The sequence below is a fragment of the Rhincodon typus genome, chromosome 3 (assembly GCF_021869965.1).
Source record: "Rhincodon typus isolate 14 chromosome 3, sRhiTyp1.1, whole genome shotgun sequence".
NCBI lineage: Eukaryota > Metazoa > Chordata > Chondrichthyes > Orectolobiformes > Rhincodontidae > Rhincodon > Rhincodon typus.
In genome coordinates, this window is record NC_063334.1 from 3,606,568 (window position 1) to 3,622,799 (window position 16,232).

At 39.7% G+C, this 16,232-nt stretch overlaps 1 protein-coding gene across 4 annotated transcripts in view; it reads right to left on the reverse strand.

The window, feature by feature from the left end:
• Positions 1 to 16,232, reverse strand: part of fbxo10 (F-box protein 10) — a 44,022-nt gene that overhangs the window by 21,734 nt on the left and 6,056 nt on the right. For 3 of the 4 annotated variants that reach the window (XM_048592501.1, XM_020531997.2, XM_048592509.1), the window contains exons 2-4: positions 13,903 to 14,493; positions 9,019 to 9,873; positions 661 to 810 (exon numbers count right to left, since the gene is read on the reverse strand). In XM_048592501.1, the coding sequence (XP_048448458.1) occupies positions 661 to 810; positions 9,019 to 9,873; positions 13,903 to 14,487 (1,590 nt within the window). In that variant the 5' untranslated portion in view covers positions 14,488 to 14,493. Of the gene's footprint in view, positions 1 to 660; positions 811 to 9,018; positions 9,874 to 13,902; positions 14,494 to 16,232 lie in introns of those variants that run through there. The other variant, XM_048592514.1, reaches the window with a different exon arrangement.

Consider the following 16,232-nt stretch of genomic DNA (forward strand, 5'->3'; position numbering starts at 1 on the left):
AAGACTGGTAGAGATTTTTATCCCATCAATTTGGGACTGATGTAACATGCAATATTATTAGAAATGTCAAAATGATAGTGGCATTATATAGGAGGAAATCTACACGAGTATTTTTTAATGGGTGTTAATGGAAAAAGATTCTTGGCATTTTTAAGAGAAAATCCTGGTATTTCTGTTCACGGAAGCGTACAAAACTCTTACAAGGCTTGAAAGGATGGATACAGGAAAGATGTGTTCAATGCTGGGGGCGGCGGTGGTGGCGGCGGGCGTTGGTGGTGGTCGTGTTGGGATCTAGAATCAGGGTACGGTCACAAAATAAGAGACAAGCCATTTATAACGGAGATGAAGAAGCAGTTTTTTAAAAACTTAATGGATGGTAAATCTTTGGATTTCTCTGCTCCAGAGGGTTGTGGAGGTTCAGTGATTGACAGATTTCTAGATATTAAAGATATCAAGCAATATGAGAATGGTGCACGAAAATGGCACGGAGGTAGAAAATCAACAATGATCTGGTTGAATGTCAGAAAGGATTCAAAGGGCCAAATGGCCTATTCTACCTCCCATTTCCTATGACTGCGATCAAGAGTTACAAGAAGATGTGCTGCATGTCAAAATCAATGTTAGCAAACAGACAGCCACGCAAAATAAGAAGTTAATTACCAGTATTAAAGGGTTAGCTCCCTTCCGGATATCAATACCAGCCTCAGAATTGGAGTGGATGTTGTTGTCTGCGATTAGACCACCTGCTGCCAATCGTAAAAAGATTCCAGATGCTTTGCATTGACTAATTTCATTCCTTATCATTATAATCTGGAGGGTGAGAAGCAGTACTATTAGGTATTTTGAAAGCACAGCACATTCGATTAATATTGAATTATAGCAGCCACTCATGTTCACAACCCACTAATTCCATACATTATTAATTCAATAAACAGTTACATTTCATACAAATGCAGCACATGCCTTGGCTTCTTGGTGGCATTTATGCATGAACTCTTGTCCAATTCTTTCATTCATCTCATCATTGGTGCCTGTGCCTTCATCTGAAAAGTCCTTAATCTCTGGAACACCCTGGACCTCACCCTACCTTTCCTTTAAGAACCTCAGACCACCTCTTTCACCAAGCCATTTGTCATCATTAATAAGGACTTTTTTTTTGCTTGGTGTCAATTTTTGTTTGATTACTTCATGGGTCAGAAAAGTTTCATTATAAAGTTGTATGCAAGTTACTATTATTAATTAATATTCAAATGTCTTGAATTTTCATTCTATTTCAAAGTTACTTTTACAACAATTTGTAAAATTGTAGCCAAAGAATGTATCACATACTGGGTTTGGTCAGGAAATAATGGGAGTGGAAGGGGAACCTCCAAATTACGATTCCAAAATTTCTCAAAGTGGGTATCTCAGTAGTTCCTTACCGTGGTTTGAGAGTGGCCTTCTGTAAAAATGACAGGATATGGAATTGGAGGCAAATCTTTGTGAGCTGAACTGATGTTTAGTTGGGCTGAAGGGAATAAAGAGTAGGCATAAAGAAAATTTATTGAGTTTTGGCAGGATGTGATAAAGTGGTGCTGTCTGAGATCTGTACTGAGAAGAGTTCTTTACCACTATAGCTCAATATATTGCACGAAGGAAGAGATTTATATCCAAATTCACAAACGACACTAAGAAGCACATTCAGTTGTTTATTTCTGAGAGAACAGAAGTGAGGGAAAAGAAATGGCTCATGGAGTTAAATGTGGAGAAGTGCAAGATCTACTTAATGGGGAGATACTAGAAGAATACACAGGACACAAAAATCATTAAAAGTCTGTATACAGGTACAAAAAGCAGTGAAAGCATGCCACGGAAAGTACTGACCATTACCTTGAAGAGATTAGATTTCAAAAGTAAGGAAGTGAAGCTTCACTTGTACAGAGTCCTGCTCGGATTCCGCTTGGACAGTATTTTCAGTTTTGGATACTGTACCTCCGGAAAGAAAATTGCCTTGCTAGATGTAACAGTGCAGATTCACCAAAATATTTTTTCCTTATTCTTCCATGGAATGTAGGTAACGCTGGCAAACAGTGTTCGCTCTAATTATTTTTTTGCTGCAGGTACCTCTGTGTTCTGTGCAACGCAGGCTCTGCCATAAGAAACCAATGCATTGCACTCTGATCGAGGTATGCAAACCTCCCACGGCTGCACAGCTTAGAGGGAACGTTGGTGCCCTTTGTTGCCCTTCCTTAATTTCGCTTGAACAGATGACTTGCGAACCCATTTTGAGGGCAGTCAGGAGTCAGTCACATTGCTATGGGTCTGGAGTTACATGCAGGCAAGGATGGTAAATTTTTGTCGCAAGATTTGACAAATGGTACTGCCTGAGACTTGTTCCAAGGCATATATATCTTTGCCATATATGTCAATAGAATGAAAGAATGAATGAAAGAAAGAGTTTAATATCCATATTTATAGATGACACTAAGTGGCACATTCAGTTGTGTGGATGAGAGGGAGCAATAGTGAAGAGAACAGTGGCTCATGGAGATCAATGTGAAGAAGTGCGAGATCACCTACCAAACTCAGCATATGATTCTCAACCTGAAATGATCATGGATGCTCCATAACTGAAGAAATTTAGGGCCGAGATTTTTAGGCTCAGGGATATGGGAATGAGCACAAAAATGAATTTGAAGCTAAGAATCAGAGATTATTGTATTGGATGATGAAGCAGGCATCAGTGGTATATGACCTACCTCTGATCTTATTTCATGTTACAATATCCTAGAATTCAATATTTGAAGAGGCTGAATTTCTTTTATATTTTTCAGAACCATGTGTCAATAATTAAATCATACATTATTGACTATTGCTGCTGTCATAGTTACAAAAATATGATGACTCGAGTGCTCCTCCAAATGATACAAAAATGTGACACTATAATGGTAAGACTTTACCATTGAAAATTAAACCACTTTGAATTAATGATTACTCGGTACATATTTAAACTGACCTCAATTTGAGTCACATTTAAATCAAAGCTGAGGGAGCTATGATGCAGACCACAAGCAACATCAAACTAGGGTCAAACAAGGATTCACAATGTGTGCACATATTAACAGTTCTTGATGTACTATCCAAATTAAAACAGCCAAGCAACAGTGAGGAAAGGCTTATGAGAGAGAAAATTGTCAAGAACAAGAAGTATTGAGAATTTGTGGGCAAAAGAAAAGTGACCTGTAGTATAATCTCTTAACAAGGAGAGGTCCACTCAAACAGACCTATAGAGCACATAATTCCAAGGGCCTACACTGTTCCAGAAAGAACATGTAAAGGGAGAATACAGAATTCATTTTTTGCATCTTCAGGATTTTCTGAAAATGCTACACAGATGAATTAGGCTAGTTAAGGGAGGAATTTTAACTGTGATATCAAGAGAACTTCCATTTATGGAACAGAGCCGTGGAATTTTTGCATCCACCTGATGGCAACCTTGACATTGTAGCACACATTACATATAGTGTACTGAAGCTAGCTGATGTACTCAGGTCCTGGAGTTTTGAGACAAAAGCCTTCGAACTCCAAGACATGGGCAAAATGGTAGGTCAGTGGTTAGCACTGCTGCCTCACAGTGCCAGGGACCCGGGTTCAATTCCAGCTTATGGCGACTGTCTTTGTGCAGTTTGCATGTTCTCCTGGTGTCTGTGTGGGTTTCCACCAAGTGGTCCGGTTTGCTCCCACTGTCCAGAGATGTGCAAGTTAGGTGGATTAGCCATGCTGAATTATCCTGGGATGTACAGGTTAAGTGGGTTAGCAATGGTAAATACAGGGTTAGGATGGGTCTGGATGGGATGCTCTGCTGTGGGGGTGGTTGGTGCAGACTCAATGGGCCGAATAGCTTTTATATGCACTGTCGGGTTTCCATAATTCTATGAATGTTACCGACTGAGTGAGACCAACTTTTAAATATTGTATTTAATGAATGTCTATGTGTTATGCCTGTATGAAAGACCTTTCTTCAGACATTTAGTCTGAATACTAGTATCTCAAATTTAAATGAAGCTATCTTTTTAAACATTACATTGTGATCCTGACAGCTTTGTGTATGTTTATTTAGAGCAGATTTACTGATAGGTCCAATATTCTTACATATTTCTTTAAGCCTATTCTCGCCAGCACCAGGTTAGTCAAAAGTATATAGAAAGGGTTAACCTTCTAACATTGTTAGTTAGAATTTATTTCTCTACAGGATTTAAGTAAAAAAGGCGAGATATCCTTTTTAAACATTGTTTGTATGTACCTTGGAAAATACTAGACTGATCTTGTGAATTCAACTAACTTGTTTTAGCCTGTCAAAAATCTTTAATTTCCAGAAAAACAATGTTCTTCTGCAAACTAGTCATATCAATCAGCTTGCATTCTTAGCCTCAGTTGCATAAATAGAAGAGCTAAACCAAGCCTAACACCAGTTAGTGCACTTTAGTACAAATGAATTTTGAAAGAAACTTTTTGGTCATTTCTTCCTACCTCATTAATTCTTTTCCCAGCTAGTTCACATTCTGTTTTCTTTTCCTCTTCCTCAACTCTCATATATGACAAACCGTGCATTCAAATTTGTACTATTTGTCAGTAGTACAGTCTTCATCTTGAATTGGTCACTGCTGACAGATGCTGGTTCAACAGATGGATTACCAGATGCAACTTTGTGCTGCACTGTGCAATCATTCGGTGCTGTGTTTCACATCCAACGTTTAGAAGAAACTACTGAACTAGCATCAAAAGTGATCACAGACCGAATGTTTGTTTAAAGGCTGTAGTTTTTTTTTACAAGTTAATAAACAAGGTAGGGAAAGTGTATAAATACACTTTACTGCTGAAGGAATGCTACATAACAGATGCTTTCAGATGAATCTGTGGAATTGCCTGACCAGTGAAGCAGTTGAGGCTACCTTATTGAATATTTTTAAGCCAAAGATAAATTTTTGACCATTAAGGGAAGTAAGGATTATGGTGAGCAGGCAGGTAACTGGAGCTGAGTCCAGGAAGAAAATCAGCCATGATCTTACTGAATGGCAGAGCAGGCTCGATGGGCCAGATGGCCTACACCTGCTCCTATTTCTTACATTTTCATGAGACAATAATCCTTATCTACTCTCTAAATAAAATGTAAAAATGAATAAACAGATGTAAAAATTTGTAAAGTGCTATTCGAAGAGAAGGTGATGTGTTCTCTCTAATGTCGAGAGAATAATATTCCTACAACCAACATAATAAAAATAGATTATCCAGTCACTGAACTGGAAGACAGCATGCTTCAGAAGTATTTCATTGACTGTGAAGCACTTTGGGACATCTTAAAGTTGTGAACATGTTCGTTCCCTCCATAAATACAAACATCCCAAAATATCCAAATATCCAATATTCTAAACACAGTAAAACCAGATCCCAGAGTGGGCACATCTCCGTCTCCTCGCATCAGATATTCCAAGTTCAGCAATAGCAAGCTTTGTCAACAAAATGTTTGCACAGGGCTTGATACAGATCAAAAAGACAAAAACCTGGGCTTTAGGAACTATTTCCCCTCAGCCAAAGTATAGGTTGGTAATTATCTCTGTAATTGTTAGAATTTACTAATCCTGTCCCTGAAAATGGTTTTTCAAAAACACTACTCAAGGGGAATTTGAATTTGGCCGCACATCACAGTACTGAACCCCAAGATTAGAAGGAAAACTGACCTCACTATTGCTAGAACTGTCCATAGTAGACAGTGTGTCCCATTTGAATAGCCATCTCTAACAAGCAGCCATGGGCTCCTCAGGAGTTTATGAATAAAAATGCCATTCAGGAGCTTGGAGGAAGAAAATCCATGTGCAAAAGTCTGTTGCTAGGATCCCGCTAAAAGTGCACAGCAAGGCAAAAATATGCATTTCTTTATACAGTCTTTCACAACCTCAGGAAATCCAAAAGCATTTTAATGCTAAGGAAGTACTTTCCAAATTTAGTCAATATTGAAATGTAGGAAACTTGACAATCATTTGTGCACACCATGATCTCACAAATAACAATTGAATAAACAAAAAATCTGTTTTAGCGATGTTAGTTGAGGGATAAATATTGACAAAGACACCAGGAGAACACTAGTCTGATGTTCTTCAAATGCTGCCAGTTTTATATCCACTCAAGAAGGGTAAGGTGGGACCATATGAAAAAAAGGTACTTCTAACAGTGCGATGTTTTCTTAGTTCTACTTCAAGTATCATCCCAAAAATATGATATGAAGCCTGGCAGCAGATCCAATGATACAACCCAATGACAATAGATGCCCATCACTACTAACCCCAGGCTCTGGTGCATTAGTGTGACGTGGGCATCACTGGCTGGCCAGCATTTATTTACCCATCCCTCATTGCCTATCCTTAGTTGCCCTTGAGAAGGTAGTGAGCAGTTCACATGCAGTGGGTTAACACCCACAGCCATTAGCAAGAGAATGCCAGGATTTTGATCCAGCGACATTGAAGGAACAGCAATAGATTTCCAAGTGAGTGGCTTGGAGGGGAACCTGTAGGTGGTGGTGTTCTTGTGTATCTGCTGCCCTTGTCCTTGTAGATGGAAACGGTCGTGGGTTTGGAAGGTGCTGTCTGAGGATCTTTGGTGAATTTCTGCAGTGTATCCTGTAGACAGTACACACTGCTGCTACTCAGAATCAGTGGTGGAGGGAGTGGATGCTTGTAGATTTGGTGCCAGTCAAGCGGGCTGCTTTGTCCTGGATGGTGTCAAGTCAAAGAATAATACTGATCTCTGCCCTCCACAAATGTAAGGAAAATCCAACAAAAACAAAGATTTAGCTAATATTCTTGCTCTTCCCTATCCTTTACCTGTGTTGGAAAGTGTGCCCATTGGGATATATGGGATGGGAAGGGATTAGGTTTAGTTCCACACCACCTGACGTGTACCAATCCACCAACAGTTGATGCTCAGATTCATTTGGACAGACAGTGGAGAGATGTCTAACTACTCCTCAACAGTAAGCAGCTCTTTTAAGACAGAAAGAGGGCCATTGCTTATCCGTATAACATTATAACTAAATAAGGAACTGAATGCAGGACACTTCAACAATGATAGAACTAAATACAAGACTCTCCATGTGACACAGGTTGCAAAGAGAAGTTGGAAAGTATGTTTTCAAGAGGAAACAGTCAGAGTCATACTGCACGGAAAAAGACCCTTCAGTCCAACTAGTGCATGCTGACCAGGTTTCCCAAACTAAACTAGTCCCACTTGCCTGTGTTTGGCCCATATCCCACTAAATTTTTCCTATCCATGTACCTATCTAAATGTCTTTTAAATGTTGTAACTGTACCTGCATCTACCACTCCCTCTGGCACCTCATTCCACATACGGACCAAAAATATGAACTTGGCCACTTTGACAGGAAAAAATAATCAAAAAGCAATATGTCATTTGAATGGGGAGAGATTGCAAAACTCTATGGCTCAGAGGGATCAGTGTATCCTAGTACACGAAATCACTAAAAATGAAGATGCAGGTACAGCAAGTAATTAGGAAGACAAACAAAATGTTGGCATTTCACGGCAAGGAGAATTAAATATAAAAGCAGGGAAGTGTTGCTACAGCAGTGCAGGGCCTTAGTTAGGCTATAGCACTGTGATCAGTTAGAAGCAGTGCAGAGACAGACCACTGGACTGACTCCTGGGAAGGAAGCAAGATTGAGCACATTTGGCTTATACCCATTAGATTGAGAAGAATTAGATATAATCTTACTGAAACAGATATGTTTTTGAGGGGCTTAACCTATTGGATGTGGAGAGGATTTTTAAACTTTTGGGTTAACCGGAACCAGAAGACAAAGAATAAATATTAGTGATTTCCCATTTGAGACTGAGATAAGGGGGAATTGTTTTTTCTCTTACAGGGTTGTTAGTCTGTTGAATTCTCTTCCCCAGACAACAGTGGAGGCTGGGTCAGTGAATGTATTCACAGCTGAATTAAGTAGATCTTTGACCAATAAAGGAAGTCGATAGTTCTGAAAGGCCACTAGGCAAGTGGAATTGAGATCACAGTCTGAACAACCACAATCTTATCAAATGCAGAGCAAGGTTGAGAGTGATTGCGTGGCTTACTTCTGCTCCAAATTATTCTGTTCTCACAAGGATCCATTTTCTAAAAAAAAACGCGACTTTTGAAAGCTGAATTTCCATAGTCATGATTTGGTCTATTCAGCATTCCCAGGCTTTTTGCAATGTTTACTTGTTTGGTCTTACTCTCCCAACTTTCAGGTATTTATCAAATTCCCTTTTGAAAATTTTGATGAAGTTTACTTCCGCTATGTAGTCTGCTGGTGCATTCCATGTCGTAACAACTTGGCGTGTTTAAAGCAAAACACTCCTTCCTTCTTTTGCCATTTATCTCAAGTCTGGATGTTTTTTAAAATCACCCTACTCCATGGAAACAGTTTTCCTTATTTAATCTACCAAAACCCTTCATAAATGTAAACACTTTACTAAAACTCCTCTGTACCTTCTCTGCTCTAAGGACAGCAAGCTCAGGTGCTCAAGTCTTTCCTCATAATTGAGGCATGCCATCCTAGTAAATGCTTCTCTGCACTCTCCAAGGCTTTGGCATTCTTCCTAAAGTATGGTGCCCAGAAATTGATATAACACTTCAGCATTTTAGAAACATTTAGTATAACTTCATCATTTCTGTTCTGAACCAATAAAGCCAAGGATCCTGTATACTTTTTAAAAAAGCAAACTTAAAGACTTGTTCTGGAATGTTCAAAAATTTATGTACATAAACCCCACGTTTTCCTGGTCCTGAACCCCATTTAAAACTGGACCATATCACTGCTTATTCTCTTTCTTCCACATGGCATAATTCACAGCACTAAATTGTATCCGTCAAGTATCTGCAAATTTCACCAGACTGCAAAATCCCAAAGTGTTCAAGAGGTGGCCTGATGTTAAAAACTCTGAACTTTGCTCAAGTGCAATTGAAATCACTATCCTTTAACTGTACCTTGGCATTTTGGATGCATCGCACAGCATAAGTCAGATTTCTGAAGATATTACATTCCAGTCTAGCTTGCCCTTGACTGCAGACAAACACACCACCTTTTCCATCCTGAAACAGGCACTTCCGGATTAAGCAGCCATGTAGGCTGCTGGCAAGAACCTGGGCCTCTTTATCCTTCTGCAGCTCCTTCTGCAGAGTTTTTAACTCCAAATCCATTTGCAAGAGGTCAGTTCCCTTCTTTTGAGATCTAAGTGGATTGGTCCTTGCCAACAAGCGACTCAGGCCATGGGATTGGTAAGAGAGTTTATACACAGACTGCTCATCATCTTCATTCTCACTGTACGTGCTCATTTCACTGTCACTGTAATCAGTCTCTAAGGTAATGGCATCTCCCTCACAAGGACTCCGTTTTCTAACACATCCGTCTCCATTACATTGACCATCTCTCATGCAGGGTATCTGGACATTTTGTTTGGAGGCCGAAGCGTGACGTGAACCATTATCATTCAATTCAAATGTTCTAAAGCTGCTCGAGGAATGCTGACAATAATTTTCAGAGCTACAAGCATTTGAAAGTGCTTGGCTTGGCACATTCAAAATGGAGTTGGATTTGGCAGCCACTGCCAAGTGTTTGCAGGCCCAGTTTCTGTCAGTCAAACCAGGGCCCTCTACAGTCACTGATGTGCTCTCGCTCCCATTGAACTCACAGTTTTCAATTATGCTGAGAGCTACATTGTGGAAACTGATGCTTGACTGGCTGAAAGTACAAAACTTCACTTGACAGGTTCCAGGTGCGTGGATCTGCAGCTGCCCGTTTTCTACATTGCAGTTGTCAAACTGGACGTGGCCGGACGTTGTCTGTTGATTAAAAGTGACAAAGTCAACATGTATGTTCATCAATGTCAAGTTAAACTAAGACTGTTCTTTACGGTTTCCTTTCTTTGAGTGGGGCTTCACTGACATGGCAACACTTATTGTTCAATCCTACCTGCTCAGAAAGCATTGAGTCAACCAAATAGGAAATGGCAAATCCCCCCTGCTGAAGGACATCAGGTGAACCATTTGGTTTTTAAACAAGCCAGCAGTTTACACAGTCATATTTCTGACTCTCACCCACAAATTACCAGATTTATTGATGGCATTTTAACTTGCAGTCTCTGGGTCACTTGTCCAGTCCAATAGTCAATAAGCTGAAGTATCCTGTATCTACACAAACAATTCCCAAATCGTCCAAGGTTGATTTTTATGATTTCCTAATTTCGCTACAAAGGGCTTTGTGCGGCTGAAACATACATCAGGAATTCAGGTGTGAAACTAAGTATGACTTACAGTGGTTGTGACTTTTCAGTGATTAAATAATTGTGCAGCCCCAAATTCATCCGACCAACCTTTACATGTCAACTGATTTTAGCAAGATCTGTGTCAAAGCACTAACTAAACTGTTATGTTTAATAATTAATATAAGAAGCGATAGTCTACAAAGATCCAGAGGCATGTTTATTAGAGACAGACAATTGGTTATATACTGTTATATAACCACTCCATGAATATGGGGTAAGATAAGGAGGCAGGACTCCGTGAACTCGTGAACTATCACAACCAGTAGGGGGACTGAACCTGAGTTGGCGGCTTTGTTCTGCACAACAATCTAGTCATCTAGTCAACTGTGCTAACCAACCCCCATTGATAAACAGAAAGCAATTAAGGAATAGGGATTTTTCTAACTCCAGAGAAATCTGCATTTACTCTATAATCTTCTTAGTATTTTGTTTATCCTAACTCTCCTCGGTAACAAGAACCCCTTAAAGGCAATGTCCACGGGCATAGTTACTAAGTGGTGTGCAAATGTTACCCTGGTGCAATATACTATCAGTTTTGTGAGTGAAGTAGTGCGAGGAAACAGATTGGATCATTTCCTTAATCTTGAATCAGTATGATCATGCATCATTCAAAAATGGGGAAAATGAAACACGCACTATTCAGCTTGTGGCACTGTACAAAAATTGAACTATACCCCATCAATTTGTGGCACTGTGCAATGACAACAACCATTTAACATACATCTGTGGTGGAGAGGGTACTAATCAAGCTAGTTGTTTTGAGCTAAATGGTGCAGAGCTTCTTGTTTGTGGGTGGAGTTCACTCATCCAGACAAGTGGAGACTATTCCACTACGCTCCTGACTTGCACAATGTAGAAGGTGACGCATTTTAAAAGAGAGAGGAAGCAAATTACTCACTATAAGATTCCCATCCTCTCACGTGCTGCACCAAGGCAGTATATCTTCTCAGTGGTATAATCACAGTGACCTAGTGATAACTTCATCACACATAACCACAGTCACAGAAGTAACACAGCATTGTGTCCAGTGAGATACCTATATCATCGTTTATCCAGATTCAAGAGCTGTGGCAGTTAGGACTCCGAGTGAGAAATGGGTATTCTCTTGCTGGTGGTCTATGAGCTGACAAGTCTAACTTGACATTGCTGCTAGCTACTAGAGATAATGATAGCTGAGGACTGGTATAAAAACACATTGTAAATACTTACTGAAGTCTGGGAGGCGGTAACCTAGTGGCATTATCAATGGTCCATTAATCCAAAGACCCAGGTCATGTCCTGGGGATCCAGGTTCAAATCCTGCCATGGCAGATGGTGGATTTCAATTCAATTTAAAAAATCTGGAAATAGGAGTTCAATGATGATCTTGAATCCATTGTCGATTGTCAGAAAAACCCATCTGGTTCAGTAATGTCCTTTAGGGAAAGAAACATCCTTACCTGGTCTGGCCTACATGTAACTCCAGACCCACAGCAAAGTGGCTGACTCTTAACTGTCCTCTGGACAATAAATGCTGGCCTGGCCAGCGACACCCTCGTCCCATGAGTGATTTTTTTTAAAAAATGAATTTGCCTCCTGCTCCATTTTGTGAATAATTCTAATTCTAATTTTCAAAAAGTAGCAAAAAATTGCTCTCTCCATTTCTATATTTTTTCCACAACAACACTATTACCAACACCACTTTCTGCCATCTCTGCTCCAACCTGCCATTTTACAGCATACTTCTTTCCTGCATTAGACCTTCCAACATGCATTTGTCCAGATTAAACTCCATCTGCCATTTCTCCACCCAAGTCTCCAGTTTATCAGTACCCTGCTGTATCCTCTGTCAGTGCTCCTCAATATCTGCAGCTCCCCCAAACTTTGTGTCATCTGGAAACTTACCTATCAGGCCACCTACATTCTCCTCCAAATCATTTATATGTATTGCTAACAATTGGGGGGGGGGTGCCAGCACCGATCCCTACAGAACACCACTGGTCACAGATCTCTGGTCAGAAAAGCATCCTTCCACCGCTACTGTCTACGACTAAGCCAGTTCTGTATCCATCTTACCAGCTGACTGCGGATCCCATGTGACTTCATCTTCTGTACAAACCTGCCACAAGAGACCTTGTCAAAGGCTTCGCTAAAGTCCATATAGACAAGATGTATTGCCTGCCCTCAATTATCTTTGTCACTTTCTCAAAACGTTTTATCAAGTTTGAGAGACACATCCTTCTCTGCATAAAGGCTGCCTATCGTTAATAAATCCATATTTTTCCAAATGTAAGCAAATCCTATCCTTATGGGTTATTGTTTTTCGGAAGGCCAGAATAATGTGAGGGCCCTTATGATTACAGTCTACTTCTTAACCAATTGCCAAGACAGCATAAAAAGTAGTAAATGCAGACATCACCATTAGCCAATAAAACCCTTCCATTCCCTCACCAGATCTAAATCGAACCATTACTAGGCAAAAAGGCAAGAACTTCTAATGTCTGACAGATTTATACTACTACTGTAACCTAAACCCACAAACTTCTTAGATGTAGGAAATTGGATGTGTTTCAGCAAGGAAAAGTACACAATAATCCAGATTGAGCATGCAGCTATTAAATCCATAAACCAGCAGTTTCATAGAAGGCCAGACAACCACAGCCTTTGTAGCATTTACTCAACCTTCCTTTTCAGAATGCACTGTTGCATACAGCCGCAGGATGATCACTGATAGAAGGCCTCTCACTTCAAGACATTTTCTTGGGCCTGGGGTGTACATTAGATGAAACTCTAGTCTTTAATTTTCTCAAACCTGGTTTCAAATTCATCCAGACTATCAGGACAATCATCTCCTCTGTTGGGACAAAGACCCTACATAAAATAATTAATACAATGCAAATTAGGAATTGGCTTTCAACACAAGTCTGATACTAAACTGACAATCTGACTCAGGGTGGCTGGCGCAGGAAATGTAGCTCGTGGTGCTAGTCAGTGATTGGCAGTGCCCTCTCACACCAAGGAGTCTGAATCAGTATGGATTCTATTTCCAAGTATTAACACTACTCACTTGAATGTTACAAGTGGTCACACAGTGTGAAAAACACATCTGGCTTCACATTCTAAAATGATCACGGTATTTGATTGTTTAAAGAGGTGGGACTGAATGTACTGGAATACAGCTTGAATTGTAGAATTTGCTATAATGCCTTGCGGCACCACATATTAATCCGGTGTGAAAATCTCAGTTTCTTAAGGTGAAAGATCTCCTTCTTAGGAAACAAGCTGCTTAAATTAGGAAGAGGAATAGCCACCAATCATACTGTATATGAGCAATCTGAGACTATGACATATGGCGAATGCTGCATGTCTGAGAAGAATAGGTAACTTTGGAACAATGCTCTCCATTGCTGGGTCTGTTACAGATGAATTTATAGAGACTAACTGATATGATTAGTCATCAACTTGATGAACATTACAGCATGCAACTAATGGGATTGCAGGTCAATTTAGGAATCATTAATTGAAATGCTGCTAAATTCCTATTAGATATTCAAGAATGATTGCTCACCTTGTACACAACAGGTGTGAACCATGCGGGCATGAGGACCAGATTGCATAGCCGTGCAGTTGGACAGTGTTGGTCAAAACTAACAAGGAGTGCCACATCCCCTAGCTTTCCGCGTCCAATTATTTCCACAGGGACCTTCAATGTCACCTCATTCTGTTCTTCATATACTCCAGGTGAAATAATAATCTTATCGTACACATTGGCAACTGCTAAGGCACTCCTGAGGTTTACATGTTCGCTTGTTGGACCTACAAATATAGTTTTTCTATCCTTCTTCCGTCTAAATAAATACAAGCAATTTGAGGATTCCAGGTCTTGAGCATTTCTGGTCCAGATTTTTGAAGTTAAATGGTGTTGCCTAAAAGCCTCCCGCCAGGATTGAGGCTCAACATCAGGATGATTCGGCCAATTTGGGTGTTTGCACTCACTGCATCCAAGACACAGCTGTCTCCATCGGGTATTATCTAGGCTGATAATCAGTTCATACCAGGCTCTGCACACGACACAGCAGCGACCCAGGTCTGGGAGAGGTAAATAGGCTAGAATCAGGCGCCACAACTCCAGTGGGAGACCACTGATCTCCATCGTCACCTGTGAATTAAACAGTCCATTAAAAAAAATGCATTCATATAGTGTCATTGAGTCTTTAAAATTTTGTTAACACCAACAAAAGACGATGAAGCGCAACATAACGTATTACATAACCAATTCTGAGCACAAACTGCAATGAAATGAATGACAACTTGATCAGCTTTACTGATGTTAGTTAGGCAATATACATTACACAGGACACCCATGCTCTTTTTCAACATAGCTGCACACAACCTTCTACATCCATCCAAATAGGAAGAGAGAACCTTTTTGCATCGAAAAGATGCCATTTTAGGACAATGAAACACTGAACATTGAAGTGTCATCCTAGATTTTCCAGTTAAGTCTCACAGCGCCTTTACATTTTTCTGTAGTTTTGAATGTGGATATAATGGGAAAAGAACAGTTTAAAAAATCAAGTCTGTTAAAGGATTGCTACACTTTTTTTTTGAAAGGAAGTAATCTTTCCAATGCCACTCATTGTACATACTGTTTAGACAGCTCCTGGTTCAAACAGTGGTGGAAGATTTGCAGATCAGCTTGAGCCAAGGGCTGTGTATGAATGGAGATTCACCCAACAACAAGCAGCTGATTGGTCTGTGGACCCAGTGGTGAGTAATTGATGACAAAAGCCTTACGCCTGTCAACAACCGTATGATGGGTTCCCAGGTAGTTGAATAACTTGGGGGTAAAAGCAAGATAATGAGAGGTCATCAGATCTCCACAGGTTCAGGAGTTATATCCATTCTCTGCAGAAAAAAAAACTTTAAAACTTGAAGCAATTATTTCTCCTTCAGCAGTTGCTGTAAGCTGAGACTTTTAATTAATATGGCAGAGGCCTTCATTACTATGAACTAGTCACGTGTCTCCTGAAAACAAGTAAAAGTATCAGAACGAAGATCAAGAAACTTCAATCAGATAAGCATGAAAATCATCTAAGCAAACCCTTTGAACAGTGATCACTGAACTGTCTTCCTAATCTTTCCCTCTGCCCAATATGCCCACATTTTATTTTCCTGTCCATCTGTGTGTATAGAGAGGGAGTTTAAAAGAGGGGTTAGAGTTTTAAATAGTAGAATTATATGCTAATGGTTCATAACTGTTTACCTGTAGATAGAGTTTATTTATTAATAACAAATATAATTATTGTTAAGTATAGAAATCTGGTCCATGAACCTGGGAATGAAAATCAGGTTAATTGGGGAATTGTGTACTTTGTAAAATCTTAACCTATGTGATGACTCAGGGAATAGCAGGGCTACTTTCCAGTGCACGACCCCAGTGACGTGTAACACCTAGTATAGATCTTATTCAGAAGCAAAACTGACCTCAAGGGACGATGGTCAACATAGTAAATTTTGAATGGTAAATTTAACCCATTTTCAATCCTCTCCACTACTTTCAGTATCTCTTATTATACACAATTCTTTTAAGATGTCAAACGTGAGTTTAATTTGAAATATTTATCAGACTGTCAGAGGAATTTCAGCATTGGATCACTTATTTATCGTGACTTGGTTGTTGGATAAACACCATTACAATTCAGAAAAAGGTACAGAAATGGATTTATGATAGTACACCAAATATAACACTCACTTTCACTCAGAGCCATTAATATCGTTTGTGAATATTCACTTAACACCAAGTTTCTGAGTATTAGCAAGTTAAACTCAAAAAATCCATGTAGTCTACATGGTTATAATCATTTCAGTCAGGATCCAATCCAACATAGTCAGAAG